The following is a 19,458-nucleotide window of genomic DNA, read 5'->3' as shown; positions in this document are numbered from 1 at the left end:
AAAACTAATGTTATATTTATGTATAATGCCCCAAAGCCGAATCATGTAAATACTAAACAGTATTGGTCCGATTATTTTGATGACATTCATCATGTCTATGTAATGATTATAAACAGATTATTTTCCTCAGACAAGTAAAAGTTTTAGTTGTTACCTGCTGACAGTTTCGACTGTAACTCCAGTCTTCCTCAGAGCCGGCGACAGTCGAAACTTTTAGTAGGTAACAACTAAAACTTTTATTTGTCTGAACAAAAGAATCTGTTTATACTATAGGTCAGGGGTGGGCAATTTCGGTCCTTGAGGGCCAGTGTCCTGCATGTTTTATAGGTCTCCCTACTGCAACACACCTGATTCAAATGATCAGGATTGTTATCCAGCATCTGCAGACCTTGCTAATAATCTGACCATTTGAATCAGGTGTGTTGCAACAGGGTGACATAGAAAACATGCAGGACATCGGCCCTCGAGGACCGGAATTGCCCACCCCTGGTATAGGTCCAAGTATCGATCCCATGTAGCATTAATGAGCTCAGAGGTTGTGTTGCCATTGACTACGCGGTGGGTCCTCTCTGAGAAACAAGAACTAAACCAAGAAAGTGCTGACCTCGAAATTCCAACGTAGGTTTCAAGGCAATCTAATAAATATGTTGTGATCAACGGTGTCAAAGGCAGCACTAAAATCGAGTAATAATAGTACCGATGAAGTGTTGGATTCCATAGCTATGAGGAGATCTTTGGTCACTTTAGCAAGAGCTGTCTCAGTCGAGTGGTTAGCTGTAAAACCGGACTGAAAAGGTTCATATTGATTGTTAGCAACCACATAATCATTAAGTAGCTGCGCTATGACTTTTTCAAGAATTTTCGCAATGAATAGATTTGAAACCAGCCTATGATTACTGTCCAGTTTCATATGGTTTCACCCAGAGGTGCCCAAGTCCAATGAGCTCCTATCTAGCCTCTTTGTGGTCTATCCTTATTTCTACACACCTGATTCAAATCAACAGCTCATCAACAAGCTTTGCAAAAGCCTAATAATGATCCCTCATTTGAATTGGGTGTGTTGAAGTAAAGTAGGATCTGGATCTTGACGACTGGACATCGTTAGCCCTGGTCTAGATCTATATAGCATAATGATTTGTGGGTGTGCTTTAGCCTATTATAGGGTGAATATATTTATTAAATTACACCAGTTTTGCTCATTAGTGTTGCTTTTGAAGAGTAAAAAAAAAGTGGTGTCACACAATTCTCAGTTGCAAAGTAATACTTAAAAAATCATTAACTTTAAAATAGCAAGAGTATTACAACAGAATGAGGCTCATTGCTTTACTGTCTGTCCTATAATTATGATGATGATGATGATGATGAGGAGGAGGAGGAGGAGGAGGATAATATTAAATACAGTAACAAAAGAAAACTTGGGCCATGGTTGAATCAATGGTGTTAGGTTCAGATTTAGCAAAAGGATCAGCAGACAAAACCAGTGAGACAGAATGTTGAGTCTTTTCTCGCGAGGAGTGCATCCAGACTTACAGCAATCCAAAATACACTAAAGGTCTTGTTTACACTCCTCTCTTTTTATTCAGGAATGCCCTACCTACAATGTGAAACTAGCCCCTGATAGGTGGGGGGGGGAAGCGTGGGCTTTGTCTCATGAGAGAAGAAACGAGATTCTATGTGAAACTAGAAGTCGCAGACAGGATCCCATGAGAAACGAAAAGTGAATGTTATGGGAAACAAAGTAGTCATGTGAAAAGAGTGCATAGACAAAATGACATGTGCAGACATCAACAACTTTCTTGGATTCCCAGATGTGTAGAAGGTCAGGAAGCTCCAGACAGCATCGTTTGACTTGTTGTGGACTGGGTGATGTCTGCAAGAAGAAACAGCAAGCATTCTGCGCAATAACTTTATTAATAAGTACTCATTAGGGAACGCATGATAACATATATATACAATTTATCTAACAATTCCCCCCTGTTTTATCATAAGTTCCCGGAGAACAACCCATCACCCATATGGCCACTTCAAAAAGATTTTCAGCCAAGGGATCACATTTCGCAAGAACTAACTTATACTCAGGAGGAAACTGAGTCATAATCGGCAAAGCTAGGGTCAAGAAACAAACCGGACAGGTTTACCACAATAGAGTCGCCGACCGGGTCGTCACTAGAGAAGGAACCCGCGTCGATCGAAAGGTCATCCCTTTGGAGCAACGGGAAAGTCTCAGCTGGTGGAGAGATAGCAGTTGTAATTAGTCTGTTAATTAGGGATCGGAGACAAGGGATGCAACAACATCCACACAAGGTCAAAATGGCAGAGAAAACGGCTATGGAGACCAGGGCAGAGGAAACCAGGGTGCGGTACTTTCCGAACACGTTCAACCAGTCGGTCCAAACCTCTGTGTTCACCCCACTGTGCTCCTTCATCTTCCCGTTCAAGGTCCGCAGGCCCTCAAGGGCCTGGGACAGGCTTCCGCCGGCTGCAGTATTATTCGGAATAAACGTGCAACATTGCTCACCGAACATGGCGCAGACACCGCCCTCCTTTGAGAGTAGCATGTCAAGGGCCATTCGATTCTGGAAAGCCATGAGGGAAGTAGCGGCCAGTTGGGAGTGGACCGCCTTGAAACCCGCTTCGGACCAGTTTCCAAGCCTCTGCACGTTGTAATGGACGTAGTTAATCCTGTCAACATTTTTGTTAATAGTACACCACCAACACAGGGCGGATTCAAAACCAGCTGCCATCTGATTCACCAGCTTATACTCATCCGGTACTCCTCTAGGAACACCAATGGCGTCAATGTAAGTTGGATTAGCCGCGCCCCGCCATTCAGCGTTTCGTTTCGTTCTCGGCCAGAATACGGGAACCACGGATTTAGCAAAAGATGTTAGATCATAAGAGGACATTGGTATCAAATGAACAGGTAGCAATAGGGTTACCAAAGCGCAAATTCCGGAGCTGTCGAAAGTTTGTTACTATTACACCAAAACCAAAAATCACTACGAGCAATGGGCAAAAAAGGGGCAGTGACATTGGCCATGGACCCACACCCTAGAGAAGGTAGGGCGCCGAGCTTCTCACCGGTACCAGGTAATCTAATACATGCAAAATTACCCTTAGCTACATCGGACGAAAAAAGGGGTTTATATTTTGTCATAGAGGCAACAGGGTAAACCTTATCCCATTTAAAACAATCATGAGTGGGTGAAATGGATAGGCTTAACATTAAAGTAACAGCACACTTAGGACCTATATACGCAGGTATGATTTTCAAAAGAGGTCTTGGACCCATGCATGCAACGCAACTGGCGCCAGCCATCTTTGCGGCCTGCTCAGCCATAAGAAGCCAGTTGTTAGTATGACCGCTTATCCCTGTGGAGGCCACAAAATAGCTGTCTACAGCAGTGAGGAGCGTACTTGTGATTTTTGGTCCTGCTGACAGGGTGTATTTATTTGTAACGGGACGGTCTGCGACCGACATTGTTCTATTAAGGCAAATAGCAATAGGAAAGCGAGGATCGATTCCAGAGGACCAAGCCCACAGTTGAAAACCCCAACAAGAAGTGTTAAACAAGGTGGCATTTGGAGGACGAATTTGACCATCAGGGAGTGTAAGAGTCAAAAGGAGGCTTGTGCCCCGATTCATCAAAGTCACTCGTTTAGCAAAGAACACAGCCTCGTCACTGGAACCAGAGGGCCAATACCCTCGCATTTGTGTGGTGACAAGGGTGCCCCAGCCGGTGTTAACCGGGTGGCCAGTTAAATACCACCAATACCCGAGCCATTTATCTCCAGTAGTGGGGCGACCATTACGAAACCCTTTCAAACTTTTCAAAGGTAAAATAATAGAAGAAGATGTATTAGGAGCCACAGTAAACATTAATGAGTTATTATAAGCCCAAGACAAAAGCCATGGTACACAAGTTGGAACACGGACGGCTCCTGGAACACAAACAACATGATCAAAAGGGGATTTAGTGTCGCGCTTATGTCTAGCAATTTCTCGCCATGAGCCATATCGATTAGAATTAGCGTTAGCAGTCGCCTGAGAGAAGAATGTTCGAGGCTCATGGTACTCTATCCCTCCAAATAAAATAACCCCCGAAAAAAACACAATGGTAACACAAACCAGCAAAAGCAACCAAAAACACATGGCAGACTTAGCGCAGGCCACAGCCTGATTAAAGCACTCACCAAATGACTCTCTAATGCTCATGTTTTTGGATCTCCTCAGAGTCAACACCCTGAGCTTCGGGTTGGTGTCTTGGAAATTGGCTTCTGCTAGCTTTCGTGTCAACCCTGGATCTTGGCACCAGGATCAGGCACTATTACCAGACTTTGCTCACCTTCCGTACTTTATCCACGTGTTGCGTTCGGCTATTTTCAAAGCATTAGGTGTCATGAGTAGTACCAAAAAGGACCTTCCCACTTGGGTGAATGCCAATTCTTCCTCTTGATACTCTTGATCAAGACCCAGTCTCCCGGTACCACTTTGGGGTCTTCCTGCGGAGAAATGGGTTCATCATCAGTGTTATTGGTTAGATTCTTTTGACGTTCCAACATTTTTCTCATGTAATCAGCTAACGTGGCTTCCTCGGGGATCTCCCATGTGGTCTTGAACTGAGGAAGCCTGTAAGGTCTTCCAAACATAGTTTTATAGGGAGTTAGCCCTGTTGTACTTGTAATATTTATGTAAATTTTGACCAGGTCTAAGCACTGAGTCCATGGTCGTTTGGTTTCTTCCATACATTTCTTTAATCTGTTTTTTATAGTCGCGTTAGATCTCTCAACAACTGATTGTGGACGATAGGAACAATGGTTCTTTAGATTTATGTGGAACATTCTCCCAATGTGATCTGATTTACAAAATGTGGACCATTGTCGCTGTAAATTTTTCTGGAATACCGTATCTTGGAATGATGTCTTTGCATAAGGCTTTTGCCACTGTGAGTGCATCAGCATGTTTGGTAGGAAATGTTTCTACCCATTTAAAAAATGCGTGTATTATGACCAAACAATATTCTTTCCCTTCACATTTATGTAATTGGATATAATCCATATGTATTGTCTGAAATGGATACAATGGAGTCGGGAATTTCCCTCTCTGAGGTCTTAAATTGCCTTGTGGGTTATGTTTAGCACAGATCAAACACGCTCTGCAAAATTGTTTTGAAAAAGCTGCAAAGCCGTATGTAGTATAAATAGCTTCAACTTGTTTCACCATACCCCCCGTCGAGACATGGGTGACCCCATGACTCGAAATAGCAGCCCATTTGAACAAGTTATGAGGCAAGACAGGTTTGCCCAAAGGTCACACAAAAAGACCAACAGTGTTTTTAGTTGCACCCCGTTTTTCCCAAGAGAGCCGTTCCTGGGAGGGGCTCTGAGACTGCATGTCAAGCAACACATCAGGGGAGATGTGTGACATCGAATCATGAGCTGTGAGAGACGAGAGGACACGGAGCAGGCCTTCTGCAGCGGCCTTCGCGGATTTGTCAGCAAAAGCATTACCAAGAGAAACAGGATCAGAGCACGCAGTGTGAGCAGCACACTTGCAAACCGCTACCTTTAAAGTTAGCTGGACAGCGCCCAAAAATTGAGTCAGTAATGTGGAATGGGTGACGGGCTTCCCTGCAGAAGTTATCATGCCACGGTTGCTCCACTGCTGAGCAAACACGTGTACTGTAGCAAAAGCATACTGACTATCAGTCCAGATAGTGACGGATTTGTTTACAAACAATTTGCAGGCCCCAGTCAAAGCAATGAGCTCAGCGGCCTGTGCAGACATATTGGATGGCAGTTTAGCAGCCTCCAAAACCATGTCGGCAGTAACAATGGCATACCAAGTAAGGGTCACACCAGATTCATTTTTTCTTAGAAGACCCATCAACAAAAACCACATGACCATCTGGCAGAGGCGTATCTTCCAAATCAGGCCGAGCCTTAGCAACTTGTTGGGCAGCATCGACACAATCATGGAATTCGCCGTCGTCAGGAAGGGGAATGAGAGTGGCAGGAATGAGTGTCGTGCATCTTTCAACGGTCAGATGCAGCTGAGACAGCAACGTAGCCATGCAGGAAAGATGACGTGCAGGCGACAGAAAGGCGACAGAAAAGTCACTCACTCACTCACTCACTCACTCACTCACTCACTCACTCACTCACTCACTCACTCACTCACTCACTCACTCACTCACTCACTCACTCACTCACTCACTCACTCACTCACTCAATCAATCAACCAATCAATCACACAGGTGTTAATTAAATCGCAATTACATTGCAAGCAATTTAAACTCTAATGGAATATGTGGATGTCCATATCCGTTTCATCAAATTCCAATCCAACTTTACCTTTGTATAAGGCACAGGTGTCAAATTGTGCTTCATATACATGTGCCATCACTCGAATCGCAAATTATCTTCACTTTTAGTAATATGTTAAATTTCAAATATCAGACCAGTTTTTACTTGTCTGATTTGAAAGCGAGGTACTCGTCAGCTTGTTCCGCAGCCCCCACAATATGAGGCGCTCACACATCTACTCGGGTATGACAGTCATACCGGCCCTCCAAAAGAAGCCATGACTAAACCGCGGCCCGCGAACAAATGAGTTTGACACCCCTGGCACAAGGGCCTTCTCATTGATCAATCGCGTATCTTAAATCATGCTTTTCCTCCTTTGAAGCGACTATGTACTTCAAACCCAAACGGCACCATTTTATAGGGAAAAAAAATGTCGAATTTATTCGTTGTCGACATAATACTGGTCGCAAATTTGCATGTAGAGCATTTTTGAGTTGTTGATCATAGACATCAGTTGAACACTCTTTCTGGTCTGTGTCTAAAGTCTTCAAACAACTTATCTTGTTTTTGTTTAGTCCGGCCAATGTCTGTGTGGTTAGCTCTACGTTGAAATTTAATTTTTATCCTGCAATAGTTGGTCAATTTGTATTTGTAATGGCACCCCGTTATATTCCAATGGACGGCCCTGGAGATCAAAAGGACTCCAGGTGTCTTTAACGCTTGCCCAATGTTTGGTTAAGGATGCCATGAAAACTTGTTGTACTTCATCACCTCTCAAATTATAGGAAGCAATGAGTTGTTTAATTTGGGGTACAAAGACGGAAAGGATGGTTCGCTTTGTCAACATCTGTCTTTGTAATTTGATCATTTTTCTCATCGCCATTCATCACATTCTCAGCTGCGGTCTTTAAGCGAGCTCGTGCTGACACTGTGTCATCATCTTCCTGTCTGTGCAACAGCAAGTTCTTTTTTATCTTTTCTTCGTCTTCCTTATCTTTCAATTTCCCTCACATCTGGGAAAATGAGAATGTAATTTTGCTTTTTAATTTTTAATTTTAAGTCTTGCAAAATTTCTATATCCTTACTGCACCGAGATAAACTGTTAAACATATCTTAAAAAATAAACAAACAAAAACAATCTATGCTCTTCAAAATGGGACCCAAATGTCAGATTACAAATCAAACCTCCTCCTTCACTCTCACATTTTTTGATAGAACAGTCTACTTAGCTAGACACCGTCATATCATACTAAATAATGGCCTGGAAATTAAATATAATGTTGTTGCTGTGGTCCCTCAAAACATGTGACTAGAATTTGGACAATTGCTAACCCCCATCAATCGACAAATTATCTCCTCACTAAAGTCCCAGCCTGTTAACCTATCTGCATCAAGAAGACATTTGCAATGCAGGGGATAAGAGAATAACAAGGGACACCTTAACAATAAACAAAATAAACCCAAACCACAATCAAAACCAAATAAACTAGGCCCATGACCTATGTAGACCAACAACGTGCAGAGAGGGGGTCAGTACTCCAAATATTTCCCCATTAAAATTTAAGCCTTTTTGTGTAGAGCACCATTGATTTCTAATCATTGACCTAATTTTATCCTTAATTCAATCCCAATCACGAATGCCCACTACTTAATACTTTACTTGGTGTTCTTTTGATAAAAAGTGCCCCCCTTGCAATGTTGTTTTTAACTCCAAGTGATTCAAATCTTTGACTTGTCCTTACATGTGTCCTTGTATAGTCTTATGTCATAACGAATCAATAATTTAATTTTATCCAATGCTACAATGTATGTTCTCTCCTACTCTCACATTTTTATGAGGGCTGGGCACTCTCCCCGTTGGCCGAGTTTCTAACCACAACCCTCAGATTATTCTATCATTTCTAATTTTTACATTTAACAATGCAAATCTGATAAACCATTGTCTAGCACACCGCTTTCGTGCACCAATTTAACGCAATTCCAACCTTTATAACGAACTGATACACAAAGACAAACATACACAGAAACAAACACACGGGCCCACAACATAGACATGACAATCTTCCCAGCTGATAACAAGGGTGGGGGGAGCAACTGAAGTGCGGAGAGCCTCGCCACCGCCACGTCACATAATGCAATCCCCTCTGTCCAAAATATGCATTTGTCAAGATATTTTATATTGTCGGTGCCGACCCCTTGCATTCCAATTCATGTCGGGGTAGCGGCTTTTGTTTGCTATTTATTTTCCCATGGTTTATTTCTCTAAATTTCGGAGTTGGCAATTCGAATGGCACCTACAGTGTCCTAAAGCCAACTTTATTCACCGGACAGTGGTAAAATATTCAATGAGTGGTAAGTCTCCTTTCCTCTGCTTTTACACAAAACCACTGTTTACATAAAGGAGAGCTCAAATGAGATCACTCTCAGTCAAACCATACACACACACACACACACAATGCGCATCCTTATCGTCTCACAGGCAAGCAGGGGAGTCCGCCCTCCCGTGGATCTTTACAAAATCTAAACTCTTTAACCTTCCTATTGTGTAAGAAAAACTTATTTTTGCCTTTTTCTCAAAGTAGATATAAAACCTATCTTTTCATGGATAAAGAAGCCAAACCAGCTAAACAAGAGTTAAAAAAAACACCCCAGATGGCAGCAGAAAGCTAACACATTAGGAAGGTTAACTAGGAGGCCCCACGACACCTCAGCGGAATTTAACTGCTCCAAATTACCTGTACTTCTTTAGAAAACAGATGGGTCCGCTCTCCCATGGAATTTAACTGACTCATCAGTCAGGGGACTCCATCATCCCAGCGGAATTTAACTGTTTCTAATTGCACTTGATAGGGTCTAGAATTGTCAAGGTTTTAAGTGACCTCTTGTCACTGCACTTCCATTACTTTCAACAGAATCAAGATTTGTACTCACAATCTGCTGGGCCTTCTCCTCGGATGATCTCGTCAACCACTCCGGTGTCTAACCGACTGATCGAGACAGCCCCGTGAAAAGGGTTTCTCTATCTATATGCCTTGGCCAAGGACTTGTCCTGCGTCGAAAAGTCGGCAGGAACCCCGAAATAGGTCTTTTGAGATCCCGGACGAGCCCCCAAAAATCTGTTAGGTTTAGATTTAGCAAAAGGATCAGCAGACAAAACCAGTGAGACAGAATGTTGAGTCTTTTCTCGCGAGGAGTGCATCCAGACTTACAGCAATCCAAAATACACTAAAGGTCTTGTTTACACTCCTCTCTTTTTATTCAGGAATGCCCTACCTACAATGTGAGACTAGCCCCTGATAGGTGGGGGGGGGGAAAGCGTGGGCTTTGTCTCATGAGAGAAGAAACGAGATTCTATGTGAAACTAGAAGTCGCAGACAGGATCCCATGAGAAACGAAAAGTGAATGTTATGGGAAACAAAGTAGTCATGTGAAAAGAGTGCATAGACAAAATGACATGTGCAGACATCAACAACTTTCTTGGATTCCCAGATGTGTAGAAGGTCAGGAAGCTCCAGACAGCATCGTTTGACTTGTTGTGGACTGGGTGATGTCTGCAAGAAGAAACAGCAAGCATTCTGCGCAATAACTTTATTAATAAGTACTCATTAGGGAACGCATGATAACATATATATACAATTTATCTAACAATTGGGATGGCAACAATTGTGGCAATGACTTGTGCAGCAAAGAATGGCTTGGCAAGACTTTTCAGTGAGACACTAGTTTTTATGTTATTTGGTGAAAAAGTCCACAAAGCATCCCAAAATCTTAAAAGCAGTTTCATAGAAACCAAAATATTGATTCTCACGTTTAAATAGAAATCTTGGAACTAGTTTCATGTCCATCCATTGAACTATATCCGTAGCTACTGCGTACCATAAAAGTGACTGCGACGAGAACCCTCTCAAATGTGTCAAACAGATTTTTGTTGTGCGCCGCATCGTAGTCATAATTTCCTTCTGAGGGCCATTATGACTGCTAACCCAAACAAATTTATGAACGTCTTATATTATATACAGCATAGGCTACACAACAAACTGATAACTAACATTTTCTGGACTATAAGTTGCAGTTATTTTCAGTTTGTCTGGGGGTGCGACTTATACTCAGGAGCGACTTATGTATGAAATTATTAACACATATAATTTAAAATGTTGTTTTCACACTAAACCGCATGAGGTCGCTCTAGGCCGGTGGAATAATTGGAACTGCAACTGATGATGAGTCTGACGTAAGCCACGTAGAAGAGAAGGCGCTGCATCTTCTATTTGCGGGGTTAGCGGAGTTGTTTATAAATAACACAGAGGATGAAGATTTCGTTGGATTTAATGATTTGGAGTGACGCAGATGATTCGACAAACTTGTTAGCATGTTATTTATGCGATGGTTATTGGAACAACTTAATATGTTACGTCAGCCACGTTCTCATTTCCTTGTTTATTTAACGTTAGCATGCCGTACCTTCAACCTGTTGTTGCCTACTCTATTTTTATTTTAAATTCCCTTTCAAGACGACCGGTTTGTTCTTGGTGTTGGATTTAATCAAATAAATATCCCCCAAAAATGTGACTTATACTTTGGTGCGACTTATATATTTATATAAGTTTTTCTTCTTTATTACGCATTTTATGGCTGGTGCGACTTATACTCCGGAGCGTTTACAGTCTGGAAAATACGGTTATTTTGAAATCAGAGACTAGTAAAAACTGTTCAAATAATTAAAAAAAAGAATGATAAAAATTCTCTAGCAACATCTCTATTTTATAAAAGTGAAGACAATTTGTAATTTTTGTTTTGACACAAAGTCAATGGACAATTTGTCTTTGTGTGCCAAATATAATTACACTACAGACCAGAGTTTGACACCCCTGCTCTATATACTCCGAAGTGGAATTCCTTCTTTTTCAGTTTTGAGGGCGCTCTTCTTGCCCCTGCAGCAAACTATTGTTACAACTGCTATGATGATCAGCAGCAAGATCAGGACGATGGCAGTTGCAATCACGCCCACTGGATACACTGTATGGAAAAAAAAAGACAGTTGAGATACATTATCAGATGAGTTAATAACAAATATAGAGCACATAAACAAAAACACAGCCTGACACAAAGTACAATGTCTTGCTTACACATATGTTCATGTGCTGCAACCTTGCCTCAAAGTCCGTCCGTGCGTCTGTCTATCCATTCACTACCGCTTATCAGGACTAGAGTCGTGGAAGCAGTAGCTTCAGCAGGGAAGCAGCGTGTCCTGGGTTGTCCCCGGGGCGTCCTTCTGGTGGGACATAGCCGAAACACCTCACCAAAAAGATGTCCAGGAGGCCTCCTAATCAGATGACCTAGCCACCTCACATGATTGCTCTCAGTGTGGAGGAGCAGCAGCTCGACTCGGAGTCTCTCGCAGGTGACCAAGCTTCTCACCTATTTCTAAGGGAGAGCCCGCACACCTTGCGGAGGGAACCAATTTCAGCCGCTTGTATCTGGGATCATGTTCTTTCGGTCGAAACTTAACTCTTAACTTTATACCATTGTCTCTTCCCCGTCCCCCTCCCCTTCTGTATGTCTTTGCCTTGTTCCCTGTAAGAGTCTTTGGGTTTTTGAAAAGTGCTATACAAATTTAATGAATTATTAATTATTATTAAAACTTACAGCTCGTGACCACAGGTGAGGATAGGAACATAGATCGACTGGTAGATCAAGAGCTTTACCTTTCGGCTTAGCTTCATCTTCACCACAATAGACAAATACAGTCCGCATCACAGTATACGCCGATCAACCTGTCAATCTCCCGCTCCATCGTACAAGACCCCAAGCTACTTGGACTCCTCCATCTGGGGTAGGATCTCATACCCGACCCGCAGAGGGAATGCCATCCTTTCCAGACTGAAGACCATGGTCTCAGATTTAGAGTTGCTAAATTTTATCCCAACCGTTTCACACTTGGCTGTGTACCGCTTCAGAGAGAGTTGGAGATCACGGCTTGCAGAAGCCAACAGCACCACATTATCAGCAAAAAGCAGAGATGTGATACTGATGTCACCAAACCGGACATCCTTAATGCCTCAGCTGAGCCTAGAAATACTGTCCACAAAAGTTATTATGAACAGAATCAGCGACAAAGGACAGCCTTGACGAAGTCCAACCCTTACTGGAAATTAATCTGACGTATCGGCAATGTCAACCAAATGCTGACATCTGTGATACAGGGTACTGAACCGCATGCCAGTCCAGCACCCTTGTCCAGCCAGCACTCCAGCGTTCCACTTCCCCTTTCCCTCAAATCAATAAAGTCTTCCTCGTGCGGCATTTGGCTGTCCCGTCTTGTCTGTCACACAATCCCTTTCAGGCATGTTAACTTGTTACCAATATGCTCGTGTGTTATTTGTTAGAATATGACACTATGTTGAAACAAAAATAAAATGAAATGTATAATAAGTTTCTTCAAACACTATTTTGTTAGTTTGAGTGAAGAGCTAAATGTTTTAAAATCAACTCTATTGACTACATCTCAAATGTTGATCCCTAAAGCAGATAACATTTTCAAGTAATATGGTGAGCTATTTTTGTATTAGAAGACATTTTGTTGCCCTGTGGTCCCCCTTAAGGCCTACGTCACATTGTTAGCTGGAGTCAATAGAAGGGAAGCCAGCAGTATACACAGCTTTTATGTAGGAAAATGTCATATTGATGTAGTTTTGGTTGCCAATACAGTAAAAGAGCAAAAAATTGAAATTATATTGTGGCAAAAGTGAGGAACACGTCTTTATTCCATGACTGTCTGCTTCCGTGAGTCGTCACCTTATCGTGGTGGAGGGGTTTGCGTGTCTTAATGATCCTAGGAGCCATGTTGTCTAGGGCTTCATGCCCCTGGCAGGGTCACCCATGGCAAAAGGGTCCTAGGTGAGGCCAGACAAAGCACGGCTCACTAGAACCCCTTATGATGAGTAAAATAAATGGACTTCGTTTTCCCTCGCCCGGACGCGGGTCACCGGGGCCCCCCTCTGGAGCCAGGCCTGGAGGTTGGTCTCAAAGGCGAGCGTCTGGTGGCCGGGCCTGCACCCATGGGTTCCGGCCGAGCACAACTCGAAAAGGAGCCGTGGGTCCCCCTTCCCATGGGCTCATCACCTCTGGGAGGGGCCAAAGGGGTCGGGTGCAAAGTGAGCTGGGCGGCCACCAAAGGTAGGGACCTTGGTGGTCCAATCCCCGGCTGCAGAAGCTGGCTCTTGGGACATGGAATGTCATCTCTCTGGCTGGAAAGGAGCCTGAGCTGGTGCGCGAGGCAGAAAGATTCCGAATAGACATAAACGGACTTGCCTCCACACACAGTTTGGGGTATGGTACAAGCCCTTTTGAGAGGGGCTGGAATCTCTTCCACTCTGGAGTTGCCCACGGTGAGAGGCGTCAAGCAGGTGTGGGCCTACTTGTTGCCCACCGGCTGGGCGCCTGCACATTGGGGTTCACCCTGGTGAACAAGAGGGTCGCCTCCATCCGCCTGCAGGTGGGGGTACAGGTCCTGACTGTTGTTTGTGTCTATGCACCAAACGGCAGTTCAGAGTACCCACTCTTTTTGGAGTCCTTGGAAGAAGTGCTGGAGAGCGCTCCTTCTGGGGACTCCATCATTCTGCTGGGTGACTTCAATGCTCACATGGGCAATCACAGTGAGACCTGGATGGGCGTGATTGGGAGGAAGCCCCCCCCGATCTGAAACCGAGCGGTATTCTATTATTGGACTTCTGTGTTCAACACGGATTGTCCATAATGAATACCATGTTCAAGCATAAGGGTGTTCATGTGTGCACTTGGCACCAGGACACCGTAGGCCGCAGTTCGATGATCGCCTTTGTAGTTGTGTCATCGGATTTGCGGCCTCATGTTTTGGACACTCGGGTGAAGAGAGGGGCGGAGCTGTCAACTGATCACCACCTGGTGGTGGGTTCGCTCCGATGGTGGGGGAAGATGCTGGTCCGACCTGGCAGACCCAAACGTACTGTGAGGGTCTGCTGGGTATGTCCGTCAGAATCCCTTAATAGGTAGAGCTTCAACTCCCACCTCTGTCAGAGCTTTTCCCACGTCCAGGAGGAGGCGGGTGACATTGAGTCCGAGTGGACCATGTTCCGTGCCTCCATTGTTGAGGCAGCCGACCGCAGCTGTGACCGTAAGGTGGTCGGTGCCTGTCGTGGCGGCAACCCCCAAACCCGCTGGTGGACACTGGTGGTAAGGGATGCCGTCAATCTGAACAAGGAGTCTTTTCGGGCCATATTGGCCTGTGGGACTCTGGAGGCAGCCGACGGGTACTGGATGGCCAAGCAGAACGCGGCTTTGGCGGTTGCTGAGGCAAAAACCCGAGCGTGGGAGGAGTTTGGCGAGGCCATGGACTTCCAGACGGCTTTGAGGAAATTCTGGTCCATCCGGCGTCTCAGGAGGGGAAAGCAGTGCACCGTCAACACGGTTTACAGTGGAGGTGGCGTGCTGCGGACCTCGACTTGGGAAGTCTTACTTCATACTTCAAAGACCTCCTCAATTGCACCGACACGCCTCATTGTGGAAGCAGGGCCTGGAGACTCTGAAGTGGACTCTGCAATCTCTGGGGTCGAAGTCACTGAGGTAGTTAAAAAAGAACCGTCCGCCCATAGTTCTTAAAGGCTCTGGATGTTGTGGGGCTGTCTTGGCTTACATGCCTCTGGACATCGGGGACGGTGCCTCTGGATTGGGAGACGGGGTGGTGGTTACCCTCTTTAAGAAGGGGGACAGGAGGGTGTGTTACAATACAGAGGAATTACGCTCCTCAGCCTCCCTGGTAAGGTCTATTCAGGGGTGCTGGAGAGGAGGGTCCGTCGGGAGGTCCAATATTGGCTTCGGGAGGCGCAGTGTGGTTTTTGTCCTGGCCGTGGAACAGTGGACCAGCTCTACACCCTCGGCAGGATCCTCGAGGGTGCATGGGAGTTTGCTCAACCAGTCCACATGTGTTTTGTGGACTTGGAGAAGGTGTTTGACCGTGTCCCTCGGGAAGTTCTGTGGAGGGTGCTTCGGGAGTACGGGGTGCTGAACCAACTGATAAGGGCGGTTCGGTCCCTGTATCATCGATGCCAGAGTTTGGTTCGCATTTCCGGCAGTAAGTCGGATTTTGAGGGTTAGAATCCACCAAGGCTTCCCTTTGTCACCGATTCTGTTCATAACTTTTATGGACAGAATTTCTAGGTGCAGCCGAGGTGTTGAGGGTGTCCTGTTTGGACACCTCAGCACTGCATATCTCTGCTTTTTGCAGACAACGTGGTGCTGTTGGCTTCTTCAAGCCGTGATCTCCAGCTCTGACTGGAGCAGTTCGCAGCCGAGTGTGAAGCGGTCGGGATGAGGGTCAGAACCTCCAAATCTGAGTCCAGCGTCCTCAGTCGGAAAAGGATCGGGGATGAGATCCTGCCCCAAGTGGAGGAGTTCAAGTATCTTGGGGTCTTGTTCACGAGCAAGGGCAGGATGGAGCGTGAGATCGACAGGCGGATCAGTCCAGCGTCGGCTGCAATGCGGACTCAGTATCGGTCCATTGTGTTGAAGAGAGAGCTGAGCCAAAAGGCAAAGCTCTCAAGTTACCGGTCGATCTACGCTCACCTATGGTCACAAGCAATGGGCCGTGACCTAAAGAACAAGATTCATACAGATGGCCAAAATGAGTTTCCTCTGTAGGGTGTGTGGGCTCTCCCTTAGAGAAAGGATGAGAGGCTCGGTCGTCCGGGAGAGACTCGGAGTAGAGCTGCTGCTCCTCCATGTTGAGAGGAGCCAGATGAGGTGGCTCGGGCATCTCCTCAGGATGCCTCCTGGACACCTCCCTGGGGAGGTGGTCCGGGCATGTCCCACCGGCAGGAGATCCCGTGGATGACCCAAGACGCGCTGGAGAGACTATGTCTCTCAGCTGGCCTGGGAACGCCTTGGAATCCCCCGGGATGAGCTGGACGAAGTGGCTGGGGAGAGGGAAGTCTGGGAGTCCCTCCTAAAGCTGCTGCCGCCGCAGCTCAACCCCAGATAGGCGGAAGAAGACGGATGGATGTCTGCCGACATCTGTGGCTAGTTATAAGTCTTTAAAGCAACAAGACATCATGGCATCACAAAGGACAAACATATCACCCCACTCCTAACTGTAGGCCTGCTGGGTGAGGTCCGCCACAATATCACATCCCAGCCTCTGCCAGTCATGAAACATTGAAATTGATAATCGCAAGTCAAAGTATCGCTTGTCATGCCTGTCTGTTTTCTTTCATCCGTCACCAATGCATTTCGGGAGGCATTTTGTAAATTGCATTGTTCATAGGGTGTTATACATTACATTGAAATCGGTAAGGGTTCATTTGACTTAATTTCCCCTGACATCACGTATGGCGTACTCCCTTCAGCACCTATCCGAAAACAAGGTGCCACACTCGGCTGGCCACATATCACTGGAAGTCCGGTGCTCCAAATACAGCTTTTATATTTCAACAAGCCAACCTCAGGAGGTTGTCTTGCAGTTGTATAATTGAGGCACAAAGCAGACTGGCAGAGCAACGACGCACACTGGCTGGACTGGCAGCGCAACATACATTGCTGCATTTCCTGCTCTGGCTGGATGGACTGTGAACGGGCAGCCACGAAGAGGTCTGGCAGCATGCAAGATGTTTCTATGCTACATGGCCGGCTTGGCGACACGGCTGGGAGGTGGCTACCTAACTGAGTCAGTGAGGGGCTTGGAGCAAGAGTTCTTTATTCATTCACTGATACACTGCCTATGCTGTTCAGGGCAATCAGGTAATTCTTACGAAATCTGGTATTTTAACAGTAGCTCGCACACTTTGTCAACCAATATTTTATTATTTGTGGATTACTTTTCAAGTCATTGCTCTGTATATAGCAGTTCAAGGATAGTTAGACAGTTAAACAGTTACTAGAAGATCTTTGCATGCTGTTTTTTATAACCACTATGGCTGTTGAAACAGTGCGAATGCTCCCATTGCGAGACTAATAAATCTTACTGTATCTTATCTTTGGTTGGCAAAACACATCAAATACTTACCCTCAAAGATGGATTGTTTGTCGTCATCAGAGCACTGAGTTTGGCTCAATTTTCCTAGCTGTTTATTGATGCTGCGGCTTGGAATGAAGGCCTGAACGTTAAAACAGTAGCTTTCTCCTTGATCCAGATTAGTCATCTCTATTACATTAGTCTGAGAGATGAACACTTTCTGAAAGCAGAGGGTTAGGAGAGAAATAACAGTTCGCTGATGATAAACTCATCATTCATTTGCAGTTGGCGCTGATTTTGATGACGGCTGAAATTTACCTTGCCAGAGCTCTTGTTTTTACGATATGTGACTTTATAATGTAGCTTCTTTAAGAAAATGTCTCTAATGTTCAACTGATGATCATCTTTAAACAATGCGGTAAGTGGGTCAGTCACATACAGCGTAGTCTTCTTTTTGTCGTCGCTCACGTCTAGCTTGAAATCAGGTCTGCCTATATCAGCTGGAAAAAGAGACTGATCAGATGTGGTTTGTTAGCAGAAAGAGTAGTGTTAGCTTTGTTTAATGGCCATCCATCGTCCATTTTCTATACCGCTTGTCCCAATGGGGGTTGCAGGCGTGCTGGAGCCTATCCCAGCAGTCAACGGGCAGTAGGTGGGGGACACCCTGAACTGATTGCCATCCAATTGCGGGGCACGCAGAGATGAACAACCATCCACACTCACGCCTCCAGGCAATTTGGAGTGCTCAATCAGCCTACCATGCATGTTTTTGGGATTTGCCCGGAGAATACCCACGCAGGCACGGAGAGAACATGCAAACTCCACACAGGGAGGGCAGAATTGTAATCGAACCTGCACCCTCTGAACTGTGAGGCTGATGTGCTCACCAGTGCGACTCTGTGCTGCTTTTTTAATGGCGTAGATCAGGGGTGTCAAACTCGGTATCGGTCAGTGGGTCACTTGGTACCGGGCCGCCATGCCGCACAGGAAAAAAATATATATATATATTTTTTTTTATCGACGATCAATTCATTCTGGTCAAGACGCTCGTCCCGGTCACGTGACATGTTTTCCCAGTCGAGCGAAAACCTAGCAAAAATGAGTAAGAATTCATTTTGAAAAATATTTAAAATATTGGCAATTCTCTCCCAATTACATCCGTCGCTGTGTCTCTTGTCACAAGACGCTCGTCTCGGTCACGTGACATGTCACTCCAGTCGAGCCCGCGAGGCGAGCAAAAATAAGCAAGAAACAGAGAGTTTGGAAAGCTTCTTCGGAAAGGGAAAAAAAGCCCAATGAGGAGATCGAAGAAGAAGAGGCTACCACTTCTAAGAAAAGGAAAGCTGCATTTAAAAGAACATTTCTGGAGTCCTACTTAAAATATGGATTTATCGCCACAGGTGACTCTGACGCGCCAAGCGCATTCGGCATATGTGGCGACAGGCTAGCTAACGAGGCAATGAAGCCTTCAAAACTGCTTCGGCACATGGAGACCAAGCATCCTGCATTAAAAGACAAACCTTAACCACTTCGGCTGTCATTGTTTCCAATTACGCCTCGATGGGACAGGCTCGTTTCTGAGAAACAGCTTATGAACTTACTTGGTTCCGCGATCGTGTTTGTAAGTAGAAAAGTGATCCTTCGTTTATCACTGATAATTGGTTCCAAGATCCCTCGCAATAGGTGGAAATCCGCAATGTGGAATCAATATCAATCAAGACGCAAGTCAGCGTTTCATTGAGCGCCACACCGACTCCCGCATTAGCGGCGCGCGTCCTTCCGCCACTATCTGCCAAATTCATCACCATCCACTGCAAATAAGGCAAAAACGGAACCGAAAAGTTTATGACCACCACGAGTGATTTCATTGCGGCGATTTGACCCGGTTGGACGGCAGGATTACTTTGGATTGTTAAGTAAGGGATGTGGAAATCACCCACCATGTTGGCTTGGCCGAGCAGAAGAGGACACGTCACTTCCGGAGGCCACAAGGACAACGGCTTCTAAAGACAAGACCACTGAAAGGTATGGATGGATTGAGGATAACAAGTATAAAAGAATAATACATTTAAGGGTTGATTCACACATTCGAATCCAGACCGAAGGATAAACGAACTCCAACGGTAGAGACTGCAAGTGAACGTAGCAAACTTGAGTCAACTCGAGTC

The 19,458-nt window shown here is 45.2% G+C and overlaps 1 protein-coding gene across 8 annotated transcripts in view; it reads right to left on the bottom strand.

The window, feature by feature from the left end:
- Positions 1–2,970: 2,970 nt before the first annotated feature.
- Positions 2,971–19,458, bottom strand: part of f3a (coagulation factor IIIa) — a 39,501-nt gene continuing 23,013 nt past the window's right edge. For 2 of the 8 annotated variants that reach the window (XM_068649362.1, XM_068649359.1), the window contains exons 4-7: positions 19,231–19,308; positions 17,609–17,790; positions 17,342–17,510; positions 2,971–4,503 (exon numbers count right to left, since the gene is read on the bottom strand). In XM_068649362.1, coding sequence (XP_068505463.1) covers positions 4,343–4,503; positions 17,342–17,510; positions 17,609–17,790; positions 19,231–19,308 — 590 coding nt within the window. In that variant the 3' untranslated portion in view covers positions 2,971–4,342. Of the gene's footprint in view, positions 4,504–9,478; positions 11,323–11,432; positions 11,579–17,341; positions 17,511–17,608; positions 17,791–19,230; positions 19,309–19,458 lie in introns of those variants that run through there. The other 6 variants (XM_049758474.2, XR_007489163.2, XM_068649360.1 and 3 more) reach the window with 6 other exon arrangements.

This window comes from Syngnathus scovelli, chromosome 21, assembly GCF_024217435.2.
Source record: "Syngnathus scovelli strain Florida chromosome 21, RoL_Ssco_1.2, whole genome shotgun sequence".
NCBI classification, from domain to species: Eukaryota; Metazoa; Chordata; class Actinopteri; order Syngnathiformes; family Syngnathidae; genus Syngnathus; species Syngnathus scovelli.
Note: the sequence above shows the minus strand (reverse complement) of the source record. Positions and strands in the feature narration are given on the sequence as shown.